The 17475-nt window shown below is 45.3% G+C and overlaps 1 protein-coding gene across 6 annotated transcripts in view; it reads right to left on the bottom strand.

The window, feature by feature from the left end:
• The window catches only part of pard3ab (par-3 family cell polarity regulator alpha, b), a 302221-nt gene that overhangs the window by 86720 nt on the left and 198026 nt on the right, over nucleotides 1–17475 (bottom strand). For 5 of the 6 annotated variants that reach the window (XM_086153154.1, XM_086153157.1, XM_086153155.1 and 2 more), the window contains 2 exons: nucleotides 14580–14810; nucleotides 12507–12753 (listed from right to left, as the gene is read on the bottom strand). In XM_086153154.1, the coding sequence (XP_086009280.1) occupies nucleotides 12507–12753; nucleotides 14580–14810 (478 nt within the window). The remainder of the gene's footprint in view (nucleotides 1–12506; nucleotides 12754–14579; nucleotides 14811–17475) is intronic. The other variant, XM_086153158.1, reaches the window with a different exon arrangement.

The raw sequence follows: 17475 nt of genomic DNA, 5'->3' as shown, positions 1-17475 counted from the left end.
TACCACTGACAATGCAGGGTAAGTGTTTTTTTCTGCGTCATTGTGCACGTTGGAGTTTTGTCATGTGACATTTATGTCAAAAGAAAGGGCAGGATTATCTTGCAGATAAACTGAAAATATTGAGCCGTCCCATTTCTCACCATTCCATGCAAAAACCCAAAATCGAAACAAACTGCTGATAGGAAGTGAAAGAAGAAAGGTGATAGCTTTACATGCAGGCAGCTGATTGGCTGTGGCGACGCCTGAAGGGAGCAGCCGAAAGAACCTGATTGGCCTTCATTTTAAATTAGATGGATGGATGGATGGATGGATGGATGGATGGATGGATGGATGGATGGATGGATGGATGGATGGATGGATGGATGGATGGATGGATGGATGGATGGATGGATAGATAGATAGATAGATAGATAGATAGATAGATAGATAGATAGATAGATAGATAGATAGATAGATAGATAGATAGATAGATAGATAGATAGATATCAAAATTGTGATATTGCAAATAAAGTTTGTCACGGCAGTGAAACAATAAAATGAATATAAATAGAGGAGACAATTAAAAGGACAAAAACAACAAGGATTAAAAGAAAAATAGCGGGCTGAGAATGGAAAGACAACAACCAAAAAATAAATAAATTGTAAAAATATCTAAAATAAATAGATAGATAGATAGATAGATAGATAGATAGATAGATAGATAGATAGATAGATAGATAGATAGATAGATAGATAGATAGATAGATAGATAGATAGATAGATAGATAGATAGATAGATAGATAGATAAATAAATAGATAAATAAAATAAAAAAATAAACATATACATATATATATATTTGTGTGTGTGTGTTAAAGAATCTGTGCTGGTGATGGTTGTGAAGGTGACATGAGCACTCCGGTTTGCTTTTTGACTGCAGAAAGCGACAGAGACTCGGCTTCCAATCCACCATCCCTGCAAAATCTGGGTGGATTTTCTTTGAAAAATTGCGATCTAAACACACGAACCCCCTCCGAGTCCCAGCGAGAGCGCAGGTGGGGGGGATTCAAATCACCGGCGGGCAGAGGACGGCTTTTTACATCAATGAACCACTTTGAAAAGTTTATTTAAAGTTGGCGAGCTGCAAATGAATAAAGCATAGTCACTGGCCATCAGGGTAATTATACTGATAGGGAGGGAGGACGCTCAGAAGAAATAGAAGCCACTGCAAGGGTATTTCAGCTTGATTGACTCAGTATAAAGCTTCAGCCTGTTGAAGAAATGACTTTGGCACCGGGCTCACTTCTGCCACGAACCGCTGATTATTCACAGGGAAATTGGTCCGCGCAGAATATCTACAAACTTCTAAAGCGATAACGCCGGGAGAAGCCGGAGAGGTGTGCGTTTTAATGAAACAGACAGCAGACCAGTGAACCGGACAGATAAAAAAAAAAAAAAAAAGAACAAGAAAAAAAAATGAACAAGTGCACAAGGAAAGAGTATGAATAAAAGATTAAGATGCAAAACAAAACGGATGGGAGGATGAAGAGGAAAAAAAAAAAGATTTGCACGTGTGAGACGGCGAATAGAAGGGAAATGAAATCAGAAAATATCACATGACCAACAAAGGTGAATATTCTCCCACACGCAGAATAAAAGTATGATGTTGAAATAAACCCTTTATACGAAAAAAAAAAAAAAAAAATCATTCTTGATCCTTTCACTTTTTCATTTTGTGAAAAAAAAACAAAAATTCAATGACAGCACAGTTGTCCTTTAATTGTATGAGAAAAAATCTTTTATAGGTTGTGAATTCACGTTTTTTTGGTGCACTAGTAAGAGTTGAAGTTGATATATTGTCACTGAGATACTTATGTGTACATCTGAAAAAGTATATTCAGATGGAAATAATTAAACTTGAAATAAAAAAAAAATAAAAAAAATCAATGACAGCACAGTTGTCCTTTAATTGTATCTTTTATAGGTTGTGAATTCACAATTCCCTGTTTTTTTGGTGCACCAGTAAGAGTTGAAGTTGATATATTGTCACTGAGATACTTAAGTGTACGTCTGAAAAAGCATATTCAGATGGAAATAACTAAACTTGAAATAAAACAAAAAAAAATGAAAGTCAAATTGAATTTCAGTTTTTGGTGTTTGAGATGGCGAGGAGTGGCGGGGAAGCGCTCAAGAACTTGAAGCCCCGCCGTCGTCGGGCAGAGAATTATAAACGTTATCTACGGCATCAGTTTCCAGGAACAAAAGTCAAAATCCTGGGGAAGAGTGGGGCTGCTGTCTATCTACTGGGATTGTTTCACGCTCCATCCCACTATTGATTAGACGGTAAAATGAATGATACTAAAATATGGACACGCGCAACTCAGTGCCTCAACCTTAATTTCTGAACTTAAAGAGCTGAACTCGGGCGGCGACAGGCCATCCGCTTTTTTTTTCCATGAATATTTTAAAATGAAAGTGAATGAGAGTCATATATCTTTCACTCCGACGATGAATCTCTTCTTGCCTTCATTGTTCAGCTCCGACACCCAAACGCACGGCAAAACCACACAAACACACAACGGAGGCACCTGGAATAAAACACGACGTCCGACGGCCGCTGGGCATTGGTTCATAAGAAAAGATTATTTTGGTTTATTTGTTTGTTATTGCAACTGCCGCACGCTGCCGGCCAATCACAGCTTCTTTGTCCCCATTTAAAATTTGCTTTGCAATTCGAAATCATACAACATAAGCGCAATACGGTTTTAATTACCGTCCTTTCCAGACTATCGAGCGCAACCGAATAGACGCCGCAGCGCCTTAAAATCACTAAATCAATCGATATATGTGTACATATACGGGCCGCTCTTGCCTGGAAGACGCAGGTGTCCACGTTGTAAGATAAGATATTTACACGCATTTATTTTTTTTACTTTTAATTAAATCCATACTGGCAACGTCCACAAATGCACCCTGGAATTTTTGCGGCTGATAATAAAGATGAACGATGAATAAGACGAGGAAAAGTCCATCCATTTTCTATTCCCTGTTTAGTCCGTGTCTTCCTCCCGTGCACTAAAACCATTCCAGTCGAATTCTTCGAGAGGATTCAGAATTTTTCGCTCATCTCACGTCTCCGATGTGACCGGGCTAAATGTTTCGGCGGCGTGAAGCTCGTTGGCACAAAAAAAAATCCATCAATTATCCGCATGGCCGTTTAAGCCGCAGTGTGGAAAAAATAGCGGTTTATAATCCGCAAGTGACGGTAGATTTCTAAATATTTTCACATTGCATACAATTTATGAAAAGGAAAATGGCCTTACAGATTTAAAATAAAAGCATGGTATAGGTATATAGAAACTCTTTAAATTAGATTGAAAAGAAGTTATTTCCTGGCTCTGTGAGACATTGATCGCCTTTAAACCATGTGAGAGCGGTAAAAGAAATAATAAACAAACTCATGCGTACATTTTCTTTTGAACCAAGGTTCCAGAAACACTTCCAGGGTCAGACGGCTCTTGATGTCAAAAACAAGGGACGAATATTTATCAGTCAGATTATTGTTGGGGAGCCTTTTCTACAATCACGTGTGGAAATTGCATCTTCTTCCACAAAAGCCCCCTCAGAAGACAAAAGATGTCCGGGGTATAAAAGGAGTAAAGTGAAGGGTTTGGAAGCAGAAGAGGCCGCTGGAGAACAGCGGCTCCATTACCCGATTCATTCAACTGGGGTCTGGGATGCTGAAAGTGACGGGCTGCCAGTAATGAAAAACACGGGGATGATCAATAGGGCCGAGCGCCGGTGGACGCTTTGGCTCCACATGGGCAGCTTTCATTAACAGCCTCTTAAAAACAGCCTAACTGTGCTTGTCACGCACAGATACGCACCCCAGATTTATGACCGACCGGACCGGGAAGAAAACTGAAGAGGAGACGGCGGGGCGTTTAATGATCTTTTAATCCGGGGCGCGTTTGCGCTCGGCGCCGTCGATACTGTTGCGCCGACACGTTTCCGGGGTGAGAAAACACAACTTCCAAATGTCAAGGGATGGCGCCGACTCTATTCATCGGACGCTCGTCATTTTAACGACTCCCGTCGTGTCGGAGGGCGGTTTTTCCTCGGCGCGAGAGACGCGGAGTGGGACTTAAATGTCAATTAAGTCGGAAAGTTAGTGCATCATTAAGGGCAAATTTTTGGGGAAAGTCAAACATTAATGCCCTCACAATATAATCATTGTGTGAAGGCTTTCACGGAAATGTCTCGCTGTGACTCCGCGGCCAATCTAGCATTTTATAAATGACTGCGGTGCCATGAAATGGCTGCCGGGTGAAAGTAATCACATCACTTGACATCTTTCCAAGACATCCGAATGACTTTCAAAGCTTCTTCCCTCTTAATTTTCCCCCGGTAATCCCTCGAGCAATCAAACGAAACTCCAAAGTTTCGCCCATAAAAAGGAAAAAGTGACAAAATCGTCCCGCTCAAGGAAGACGAAGCCAGGGTCCGAAAACAAAAAGTGGCATCCGTTTGTTGTCCGTACGGCCGTCCCGCTCGCAGACGATCCATCACAGGGCCGCACGTGACGCTCGTGAACACGTCCGTGCAATTTGGGATCTCCCACGAACAAACCGCATGATTCTCAACTGCGGAAAGAAAAAACTCCAGAAAAACAAAGCGTAAACTGAGGCAGACGTGAAGAAGAACCTGCAAACGCCACTCAGGAAGGCCCTCCGGCACAAACTCCAATCCAAGACAACGTTTAGGAAATTTCCCGAAATTGACATGCATTCTGAAAAACGAATCTTAAAAATCAACGAACGACTGTCTTAAAATAAGTAAACAAAAGAAGCGACGGCGGACCAAGCTGAGGGAAACTGCTGAATTATTGGTGTTGTGTGTCTGTTACGATTGTACACACTGAAACATCAACGAGGTAAAACTGCACAAAACATATGTATCTAACATATGCTTGGATTCGCCACACACACACACACACACACACACACACACGTGCATACGTACGTATATCTCGGAGAATGCAGACTTTCATTCTAATTCTAGTCATAGTTTCCCACTCTCTCCGGCGGCGCTCTGCTTGCATGCAGCTCACACTATCCCTCCTGAGCAGACATTATTAATCCATCCAGCCCCATGTTTTCTTTTACTGCTGTGTAATGAGCGTAACAGCCTCATTTGTAAGCACAGTTGTGGCAATACATGCAATACGTTACAGCAAACACAATACCGGCAGCTTGTGAAATACGGCAATTATGAGCCCATTATTATCGGCGTCTTATGTGGCTGAAGGGAAGCGAGCGGGTTGCTTTTACTGTCCTTTAGCACATTTGGGCTGTTTGTAACAAACATCAAAAATGGGTGATCGGGATCGGTGAACAGTAAACTTTTTAGTAAGATTTAACAGCAGTTAATATTTTTAGTTTAGTTTATCTCTTAATTAACTAGCGTGATACCGTCTTTTTGTCAACGCAGCCTCAGGGCGGCACTGGCCCGTGCCTCTCCAAGCCTGCCTTGGGGGGGCACGGATCAGCTCTGAGCCCCTTCTTGTTCACAATGGTGATGGACAGGCTGACAAGAGGAGGTGAGACAGGAATCCCCATGGACCATGATGTTTGTGGATGACATTGTGATCTGTAGTGAGAGCAGACAACAGGTAGAGGAGCATCTAGAGAGGTGGAGGTATGCTCTGGAAAGGAGAGGAATGAAAGTTAGTCGCAGCAAGACAGAATATATGTGTGTGAATGAGAGGAACTCGGGTGGAACGGTGAGGCTACAGGGAGTGGAGATCAAGAAGCTGGAGGATTCCAGGTACTTAGGGTCAACAGTCCAGAGCGTAGGAGAGTGTGGAAAAGAGGTGAAGAGACGGTCCAAGCAGGTTGAATGGGTGGAGAAAAGTGTCAGGGGTACCAAGAGATAGAAGAACATCAGCCAGAATAAAAGGAAAGGTGTACAAGACAGTGGTGAGACCAGAGATGATGTTTGGACTAGAAACTGTTCCAATGACCAAAAGACAGCAGGCAGAACTAGAGGTTGCAGAGATGAAGATGTTGAGGTTCTCTTTGGGAGTGACCAGGATGGAGAGGATCAGGAATGAGTCCATCAGAGGAACAGCACATGTTCGATGTTTTGGAGAGAAGGTCAGAGATGGTTGGGTCATGGACAGAGGAGGGTGAAGATATTGGTAGACGGATGCTGGAATTGGAGCTGCCAGGCAAGAGGTCTGGAGGAAGACCAAAGAGAAGGTTTATGGACGTCGTGAGAGAAGATATGAAGGTAGTTGGTGTGAGAGAGGAGGATCCAGAGAATAGGGTTAGATGGAGAAAGTGGACTCGCTGTGGCGACACCTGAAGGGGAAAGGCCAAAGAAGAAGAAGAAGAAGAAGATACCGTCCTTTTGTCGCATTCTGATGGGAAGTTGGAACACTCGCAAAAAAAAGGTAAATAACGTAAATGTCCACGATGCTGTTTTGCAAATATTGTGACAATATTTTTTTGGCAATTAAATAAAGGTAACCGGACTGTTAAATCATGACGCTAATAAGCATCTTATCAAACCTTGGGATCCGTTCGCCCATATTTCCTTCAAGGACGTGCACCGAGCGCGCACGCGTGGGTTCCCGACAAACCCCGTGGGCTCGGCGTGTGATGAAGTTTGTCGGCGTGAGTCTTTTTATAAGTTCGGCCTCGTTCACTGGCTCTTGACGGGAACAGGCACCGACGCCGTCGACTCCTCCTCCCGTCTTTCTGGGCAGAGAGCGGCGCGTCCCGTGCCAAGCGAGCAGACCGGGCGTTGCTCGGGAGTCCAAGAGATGATCAGACAGAGCGAGGGAGGGTTGGCAGGCTGCTCTCTTGGCAGGGCTGGATGGTAATGAGGCTTTGATTGGGACCGAGTGTGAGGCCTTCCAGACATGAGAGGGTCACACGGTGGCAGGTCTGTTGCTCTCACACACACACACACACACACACACTCGATTCACCCCCTGCTACATGAAAACACACATCAAAGTTCACTCTTTCACACACACACACACACACACACGGTCGGTCGCTCAACTCCGTGGCACTTATGGGAGCCCTTGACGCTCGGAGAGCCACTCCTGGGAGTGAACTTACTCACATCAAACCGGAGCTGCGACGCAGCCCTGCTTTTATTGGCTATGAAAGGCAGAGCCGCGGCGGTTTGGCCAAACTCTGGCACTTGCGTGCCGTTCGACGGCGGTATTTCGACGCCATCGATGCCGCGTCGTTCCTCGCGTCACCTGTCAATCACAGACGCGGGACGCTCGCCATTTGGAATCTGACATTTGTGTTCCTGCACGTCAGGATGCTCGCGGCGAGCACCTCCAGGCACATGGCATCTTAGCAGCTCAGTGACTGAGGTTTCTGTAACTTTTGCAATTCGGAAGGATCTTATCAAATAAATAAGACTAATAAGAAAACAGGTCCATATTTTATTCATGTTCTTAAAAATCCTCAGGTCCGCAAAGCAAATGACTGTTTAAAGCAGCGTTTCCATGCTCGGTTCCGTCCTCTGAGGTGACAAAAGTGAATGAAAACGGCGACGGCTCGGCCCGGGAAGGCACATATAGTTTTGTGAGACTTCTTTTTTTTTTAAGTTTGTATATTTTAATGTGTATTATGAGGGGAGAAAACAATGGAAATCTATCTATATAGAAACTGGACGTGTTTCCTGAACCTCACGTTTAGAACCAAGTTATCGCTGGACTAAAAAAATGTGCCAATAGCAAAAACCTGTGAGAGTCACGTGATTTGAAAGGACCGACGCTCAAAATAAACAGAGAGGCGACATTTTGTTGTAAAAAGCTAAAAAAAGCCGTCTCGCCTGACAGAAAGCAGGGTCTGCATCTTCTCCAAAGGTCTGCTGGAGTTTCCTCCGGCTCCTCTGGTTTCTTCTCAACGTCTAAATGATGCGTGAGGTTCAGAGGAGACCCTGATCGCTCAGGCATGCAAATGAAAGAGTGAATCGCCTCTCACCCAATGACAGCTGGGATGGGTTGCTACGGCAACCACAAGACCCTGAGTGCAGGATAAACGGTACAGAGAGCGAATGGATGAATGAACGATCATCATAAATAAATCTTGAATTGAATTCCTTCAAATGTCTTGAAGGTTTGCTCTGGAGAGGAGAGGAATGAAGGTATAGATGTGTGAATGAGAGGAACCCGGCTGGAACGCTGAGGTGGAGGATCTCAGGTACTTGGGGTCGACAGTCCAGAGCGTAGGAGAGGGTGGAAGAGAGCTGAAGAGACGGTTCAAGCAGGTTGGGACGGGTGGAGTAAAGTGTCGGGGTAACAAGAGATAGAAGAACATCAGCCGGAAGGAAAGGAAAGGTGGAGGAGACGCTGGTGAGATGATCTACAAACACTGACAACGACCAGAAGACAGGAGGCAGAGCTGGAGGTGGCAGAGATGAAGATGCTGAGATTCTCTTTGGGAGCGACCGGGATGGAGAGGATCAGGAATGAGTCTATCAGAGGGACGACACGTGGTAGATGTTCTGGAGAGAAGGTCAGAGATGGTCGGGTCATGGACAGAGGAGGGTGAAGATATTGGTAGACGGATGCTGGAGTTGGAGGTCTAGAGGAAGACCAGAGAGAAGATGGATGGACGTGGTGAGGGAGGACATGAAGGTAGTTGGTGTGAGAGAGGCGGATCCAGAGAACAGGGTGAGATGGAGAAGGTGGACTCTCTGTGGAGACCCTGAAGGGAGAAGACCAAGGAGAAGAAGATTCTCTCGAGAAACAATCCCAGCATTAAGTTCTTCGTAAAAATATTCAGGTCAATCAATGTTTGTCTGCGATTGTCTGCGTGACAAGAAGCAGACGCACAGGTGGTTGGACGTCGGCTCAGCCGGTAAACACCAGGCGCCGCTCAAACACACTTTTAATCGAGCGGATCCGATGCGGCCGATATTGAGCCAATCAGAGCGCGGCGCTCATTATGGTCTGCAGAGAGCCGGGTTATATCGTTTGCAAGCCTTCGCCGATGACAAAATGTTCAGTGAGCTGGATCCCCACCAGTTAATGTGTGTGGAGGAGTGTGTGCTCTGCCTGTCTCTACAATTTTCTTTGTGACTCGTGCATGTGTGTGTGTGTGTGTGTGTGTGTGTGTGTGTGTGTGTGTGTGTGTGGCCCTGACAGCATTCCAAAATTCTCTGTATGGCGGTAATAGAGAGCTCAAGCGATTCCAGCTGGTAAAGAAAGACCCCCCGCCGGCTCGGGGCGCAGAGGCCGCGGTGACCAAAGAAACCAAACATTCATTTTCTGCTCATTAATTTGGAAAAGCGAATAAGTTCCATAAAAATGCACCCGTCGCTGAATGGAAACCCCGACACTTTGGACGGGGCCAAATCACGGGGTCACCTCAGCAAGTAGATCTGAAGGATATTTTAGGATGTGAGAATGAGGGTAAAAGTGGGGTTACATAGAAGTTGCACTTAAAATCCCTAAATCTTCTCAAAAATCCTTCATGCGCCTTTTAATCCGCTGCACCTTTTGTACGAGTTCTTGTCGTGCCGCCCGACTCCGCCCAGCTCTGCGCTCAGACATCTGTCACATGATTTACTGCCACTTTTCCCAGCTGACGCCAGGACGTCGTGTTAAAGTGGATCCTCGGTTGAATGCGGGCCGTCGTTACAACCTCACACTAACTTCAGGTGTCTTCAGGTGGCAACCGTAAGCCAATCAGAGAGCAGTGCGCGGTGCGCTGACCGCCGGTACTCTGCTTCAACACAATCTTACTGCAGTTTGCAGAGTTTCCCAGGAATAAAACCTGACGGACAGTCAGAGGACAACATTGAACAGCGGGTTGGTTAGTGAACCAGTGAATGAGTCGAACAAAGTCCGACTAAACTCACTTTATGTTTTATCACGGGCTTTATAACACGGTGCGCCTGATGTATGAAAATTAGGCCGTTCATTGATATTGCGCCTTATAATATGCCTTATGCTCCGCAAAATACGGTACTTGTGTTTTCCTTCGACGCTTTCAGGCACGAAACCGTCGCAAACGTCGTCTCCAGCGATCCTTCTTTCATTCATCCAAACTAACAATCACCTTTCACTTTCTGGAAGATCTTTGCTTCATTCATGTTGTCACTCCTTTAGCCTTTAGCGCATCTTAGCTCTTTAGGAGTGTACATGGTTGAACCAGCCATGACAAAGAGATCCATCTCTCTCTCTCTCTCACAATATATATACTGAATATGTATATATGTGTGTGTGTAAGATCTATCACACTCATACCACGCTCACATTTTGTGATATTTCCTTCTTCAGATCGACTGTGATTCTTAACTTCTTCTGAACTTACTGAAAAAATGTGTCGTAACACGAGGACGCGACGCCGAACCATGTAAACAACGGCAGCTACCGAGCAGAACTGTCGCTACGCTACGTCGCTTCAACACCGAAAGCAAGTGAGTTTTGTTTCGTGCACGGAGGCTTGTTCGCAGCGCCGTTCAAAGTGTGATCGAAACGTCCGTTCGTCGGCCGATTCGTTCGTTGTGTCGGTGAGCCAAAGTTCTACTCCACATCCTTTATTTGCATATTCCTTCTATTGCGACGAATGGCCCACTTTTCTACCCTTTAATGCTGTTGGGACAAATGAATTGATTGACAAACTCCATCTTTTCCTATTTTATGTTGTCTTCGACGCTTCTATCCAGTTTCCATGGATTTGACCGGACATATTTGTTAGCGTGCTGCGGCTACGTAGCAGAAGAAGATGGCGACGTGATCGTAGCGTAGAATGAACAGGATCTGCTTTGCGAGAACGTCGAGGCTGAAGGTTTCTGTATGTCGGCCGAAGAGCGAAAGCCTTATGCCTGCCGATCTCCCGCCTCCTTCCACGTTTCCCCTCCGTTGGAATCAAAGTGGCGAGACGTAGAACCGCCAGCCTTAATTTCTGGGCCGCTATGCTCTCAGTGAAAACCACAGAAGAGCTCTCGCATGGTTTAAAGGTGAAGCCATTAATCATTAATAAACCCTAATCGATGTCTCACAGACTTAGGAAAATACAAAATTCTTCTTTTAAATCATTTAAAAAGCCCTTTATACCCGCACCAAGCTTTTTTTAATAGAAAAGCCATTTTCATTTTCGTACATTAAATGTGAAAATATTTAGAAATCTACCGTCATTTACGGACGATGAGCCACTACTTTTTACACAAGATTTTGGACAAAAACGCCGCCAAAACATTTATCCTGGTCACATCGGAGCCGTGAAATGAGCGTGACGTTCTGAAGCCGTTCAATTCCGACGGCAAAAAAGACGACTTGAAAGGTTCTAACGCGACAAAGAAAAAGGATGCACGGATGGACTTTTCCTCGTCTTATTCATTATTCATCTTTTTCATCGGCCGTGTTTCAGCCGCTGTTGGGAAAAAACTTCCGGTACATATTTAAGCTTTATTAACCGGCAAATGGTCCTCGATGGGCACGGCCATTACGGTGTTTAATCAAAAGTCAAATAAATGTTTGTGTGTAAATATCTCGTGTTACAACATGAACACCAGTGGCTAAAAGACCTGAGTGTGGCCAATATATGTACACATAGATTTATTTATTTTGTATTTTCAGCCAGCGTGGCTTATATTCAGGTGCGCTCGATGGTCCGGAAATTACGGACCATCTTTGGCCATCAAATCGTCTGCCGCCGCTTCACCAGATTTATTTTTTGATTGAAATTTCCCATTCCTCTACCGTTCTGCCGGACCCTGTTCAAGCCCTTCGCTTCTCACCGAGTCCCCCGATCCCAGACTTGTATTTCCCCAAACCGAGCGCTTCCACCTCTTTATGTCTGCAGAGCTTGTTACTGCCGGACAACAGTCGCTGCTGTGTTTTCACTTTCTCGCTCCATTTTCAAAAATGTCACATCTAAACGTATATTCATACACATATATATGTAAAATAGGGTATATATATATATATGTATATACACGAGTCCCTCTTGAGCATTAATCTATACCCATGGGATAGCAAACAATTGTGATATACAACTGGAAAAAAAAATCTGGATTTTTAAACTGTATCATATTAGAAATTTCGCCATACCAAGTGCTTTGCAGTATAAATGTATTTTTATGTACTTATTATTTCAATCATTTTTAGGGTAAAATTGGTATTTTCTTGGGTGGCGACCAACCAGAGCGTGGCGTTCTGTGTGCTGGGTTGTGATTTGCTCAGCGGCCAGAGCATCATTCTCTGCATCTCGTGCACATACGTGTGTGTAAAGTAGATATAAACACTTATAAATGGACGTATGAATGATGGATTACTGCCCAGCCAATCCACAGAGGCGGGGCAAACAAAATGACCTGGAAAGCCAGTGGTGATGGGGTTGGAAAGAGCAAAGGAACAGTGTTGGATATGGTTATGGATGAACAGTTTTAAATAAGTATGCACGCACACACACACACACACACACACACACTGGGGTGTAAAGCAGGCATGTAAGGCTGGAGCGTGGAGTTGTTTCCGGTGAATGGTACCTGAACATGTCCCCGAGTCCTTTCAGCATGCCCTTCTTGGCTTTTCCCTTGTCTTTGTCCTTCCCTCCGTCCTGCTGCTGCTGCTGCTTCTTCTTCTCCTTCCCTCCTTTGTCTTTCTTCTTGTCCTCTTTGCCTCGGTTGGTGCCGTTGACCAGCGGCTTCTCGCTCCCCGACAGCGGCGTCTGGTCGGCCACGGTGGACACCGACTCCCTGCCCGACCTGGAGCTTTCCTCGGTGTCCTCCTCCACTAGAGAGACCAGAGGGAGGCCTTGGGGTGAAGGGCATCTCGGCGTTCCTCCTCTTAAACATACATTTTGCCGCGCGACAGACGCGTTGAGTTGCGTTTTAATAAACTTTGAAAGGCAGTCATTGCACCTGCCCGATGCTTTTTACGATGCCAATGTGCAGCTCCTTTGCTTACTTTGGGACTCGGCCCGCCCGAACGGCTTCAAACCGTCCCTTGGTTGCAGAAAAACGTGAAAAAAAAAAACACATCTTTGTTTTAGCGTGACTTACCGTACCTGCTAAGTAGCTCTGCGAGGGCATACTGGACATTGGTCGGTTTCGTGTTTGACCGAAAACGAATGAAGAATATTCTAATCGTAAAAGAAAAAAAATTCTTTCTTGAACAAATCACCTTCTTAAATTTTTGAATCGCATTCTCTATTGATGAAAGTATTATTATTTTAAAAGCCGCCTGTGGCTGACGACTTGTTTAAAAGTAGAACTAAAACCTACGGGCTTGTGGGCTAAATACCGGACACAAGGTTAATCCTCTTCAGCGCTCGGCCTGCGTACGATAAACCGTCAAAGATGACGGCGTTTGTCGTGAGCCCGACCTCTTCTTCCTTTTTTAACATCGTTCCCTGCTACGCCGCTCGCCATCTGCCGGCGTCATCAAGATCGGCGGCCTCGTCGCCGCCCGCCCGCCCGCCCGCCCGCCTCCAGCACGCCGTCGAATTCATCTGGAACGGCGAGAGTCTGTTCCAAACCTGCCGTCTCAGCGAAACTGCTGCTCGCTGCATTATATACGCTATGACTAAACAAAATGGATTTCAATTATTTAGTATATAAGGGGGTGGGTTTGGACATGGATATAAAGTCATCTTGAATAGCACTTATGCTGAAAGGGTTCTTGACAACGGATATGTTGTCCCCGAATTGTTGGGCTATGCAATTATTTCTCCAGACATGACTTATTTTAGAGAATAATTACCGCAAGAAATAAAGATAACCTGATCTTCCTCTGCGAGTTTTGCTCCTCCATTAAATTCATCACCGGCTCTTTTATTTTTTTTGACATGAGGACAATTAAAAAAAAAATAGGTGAGCAAGTATTTAAAACAGGTGAGAAGTTTGCTGAATTTTTGGATGACAAGAAAATGTAAAAAAAAAAAAAAAATGTGGATACGAAAGAAGTGTCATTCGTATCGCCGGGACGCGTGTTCATGTGCGCGCACGTTTTTACCCGACTTCTGGCAACACGCAAAGTCACAACAGTTGGGTTTACATGACGTGACATGAATATTTATGCGTACGCTTCAATAATTGAGTCGGGGTGACGCGGCCTCTGCAGCTGACAGATGTAAGAGCCGTGCAGAACGCCGCGGCGACCGCAGTCCTCGCTCGCCCTCGCTCGTCCCGACGGCGTGATGAATTTCATATCGAAAGCGACGGGCGGTTAAGACCGTGACTCGGCGCCTCGCCATTATCACAAGCATTGATTACATCAGCCGGTTATTGACCATTAGTCACAGCGCTGCCATTCCCCGTGCACGGAATTGGAAGCCACACCAGGATTTTTAGAGGCTGACATGTCATCAGTTTCAGTAAAGATCCTTGTTATTGATGACCGGAGCTGCGTTAGTGTCATTCCGCTCGTAATACAATGTCATCAGAACCATCAATATGTGCTTTCACTTCACGGGAGTTAAAGTCTGATCAAAAATGGAAGTTTCTCGTCCAAGAAAGATGACGCGGCCCCAGAGCGGCGGCCGGGTCGGGATTCAAACCTGCGAATCATCAGAAAGAGAGGGAGGACGGTCCGGTGAGTCAAAACCGGTGTTGTCTTACGCGTCTCCATGCCTTCGTCGTCGTCTTCGGTGGCGGCCGGCCGGTCGTAGGACTTGTCGATGGCGGCCCGGAAGCTCTCGTTGCATCCCCGGCCCCTGATGATGCGAGGGCGAGGCCGATGGAAGGGAAGGTCTCCGTTGAGCGTCACCTCGGCGACGGCCGTCTGGAGGCTCTCCAGAGAGCTGGACTTCTTTAAGCCTAACGACGGCCCGACGTCTCTTGTGGAAGAACCTGACGGAAGCGTATAGAGGTTTGTACCCGAGTGAAATAAAAGATACACTCTACCTACTCTGTCTTACGCTGATGCCGGAGATCCCATTAAAATGACCGCGGTCACCGGACGGGCAGCTGTGCTTTAACCTCGGCGGCCTTTTCATCCAGACCCACTGGTAAAAACGACACCGTGAGCCTGAGTCGGGGTGTCGCATTTCTATCCGGTCTTTTTGTTTTTCCCATGGAGTGAAAGAAGTGGCCGAACACCTCGACGGGTTCGCCGTCGCTCCGGTTCGGTCGGGTTTTACCAAGTTTTAGATTATTTGATCAAGAGAAAGAAAGACCTTTTATCACATGCGGATCAACATCGAGCGAAAGATCGGCAATAACCGACCGCCGCGTTTAACCCGTCACGGAAGAACCTCGAGCAGAGGGCGGCGGTTCGAGGTTCGGCGTCTCGCTCGACGCCACCTCGCCGGGAGACCGACCGGAGTTTTTCGGTTCCGAGGACGACGGCTCTGACCCGTCGAGCCGCACCGACCCTCAAATCCACTGTACATCCATCCCTGCTTACAAAAGCTCTCCGGTGACGTTGCCTCGTGCACATATTACACGCAACACAGTTGAGATAAGGGTTGTGTTCGACTCATTGAAAAAACATCACTGCTGGTATTTTAAAAGTAGAAATGGCCACAGAACCAACAAGAATATGGACCGATGAGCAGGGATTGTTTTTCTTTTTTTGTCAAAATGAAAGAGCCGCGGCAAACGGAGTATAAAACGGAGCAGAGATCCGTCCACTGCTTCGAACAAACACAATAAAAGTGAGCAAACGCCCTCGAAGTGTTCACGTTCGTGCACGAGAGGAATCGCACGACGACGGCCCCGACGCTACACAAGATCACACGGATGGACGAACTGTGCTGAGAACTGCGAGTACCAAAGGTGAACCGTTACGGCCCAGCCTGGCAGAAGAAAAAAAAAAAAAAAATTAAAAAATAAACTTCATTATGCATGTTAATCTAACCTGTAGACAGAGTTCTTTCTTCATCCTCATTTTAAATATTTACATAATGTGTTTGGACTCCATATCTGCACACCAACCTTGGCTTTGATTAAGGTCAGACTTGCAATATTTTCAGGACTAACGCATTAAAATGGATGATGCAGCGCAAGGAGGACATTAACTTCAAAGTTATGCTACATTACTATTCTTATCATTATTGGGCCGGGCGATTTAAGAGGCTGGGCCGTGAGGAGGAGCAAATGGAAATAACCGAAGAACGGCTCCGCCGTGACTTTGCGTAGCATCGACTAACGCGCGCTCCTTTTGTTTTTGCCTTCGATTCCGGGAAGCGTTCCAAACACACTCGCAGCCATCCTCGACTCCAACGTCTTCAGAAAATGTCATTAACACAGTCACTGAATTAGATGGCCAACCGCATATTGTTTTCCCCTGTCCTATTTTCACCGCGCAAAGATAATGACGGACTGGCACGTTTTCAGAGGGCTTTTACACGTGCAGCGCCTCCGCCAAAAATTGACGAGTTGCATCGTGGTCAATATGTAGGAAATGCTGTGTATGAGGGGGAAAAAAAAGGCAGGACGCGTATCTTTAAACTTAATAGATTTGCTAACGACGTGGCCGGGAGGCTGAATTTTATTAAGCATTTTGTATTTGTATAAACACCCGGGGATTTATCCAAACGCACATGAATATAGATCAACACCCTTAAAGAGAGCATTTCCAGGTTAATCTTTTGCTGCTGATTTATTGTTTCCGCGCAGGAAAAACCAAACATGGCAGACTTTGTGACCGACTGGAAAAAAAAAATTAAAGATGTGAGAAGCAGGGCTGTTTTGTCGTAACTCCGTCAAATCGCGTCGGCGAAGAGAGGATCGATTCTGGCGGTGATGAGCTCCTACTCAAGATACACTCACAACAAAATCTCAGAGCACCAGACAAGAGAAGGCAACGTACGAGTCAAGCGTGCACGTCCCGGTTTGCAAAAAGAGGGTTCATTCTTAGATTTGCAGAATCTTGGGGCGCCATCTGAGCCGCCAGATGACTGATGCTGCTTCGATGCACCGTCACCTTGATGAAACGCGCCGGGGAGCAAAGAACTCAATTTGTAAATAGATCAACTTAGGGTTTTTTTTTGCATATTATCTGCAAAATAACACCTGAAAATATGTCGGCTGTATGAAGAGCATTAATCCTCATCATACAAAATGTGCGTTGGATCATTTATTCACTGTCTGACTTCTGGGCTGGCAGGCAGTGAGTTGACATATGTATATATAGATATAGATATATGCGTGACACCATTAAAATTAAGGATACATTTAAAGAGAACACTGATGTTTTACGGCCCGTAACAACCAGCATGACGGGGTGATGAGTAAAGACCAGAGAGACGCCAAATTTACATCATAAAGACCTCAAAGGAGCACCGTAAAGATGGCAATTTAATGCGGGACAGACATTTAAATGTCAGGATGTGTGTCTACACTGGATACAGTAGATTTTAAGGTGAAAACTAAAATAAACTTAAAAAAGCGTTAGAAAAAACACTGTTTACCACGAAACAAATAAAATATAACTCAACTCCTTTCAAAATTAATTCAAACCAGTAAAAATGTCCACATTCCTACGTGAATTCAGCAAAACAACAACAGCTAA

Source organism: Fistularia commersonii, chromosome 10, assembly GCF_037954325.1.
Source record: "Fistularia commersonii isolate RoL2024-O1a breed Wild chromosome 10, RoL_Fcom_v1.0, whole genome shotgun sequence".
In the NCBI taxonomy this organism is placed as follows: Eukaryota; Metazoa; Chordata; class Actinopteri; order Syngnathiformes; family Fistulariidae; genus Fistularia; species Fistularia commersonii.
Note: the sequence above shows the minus strand (reverse complement) of the source record. Positions and strands in the feature narration are given on the sequence as shown.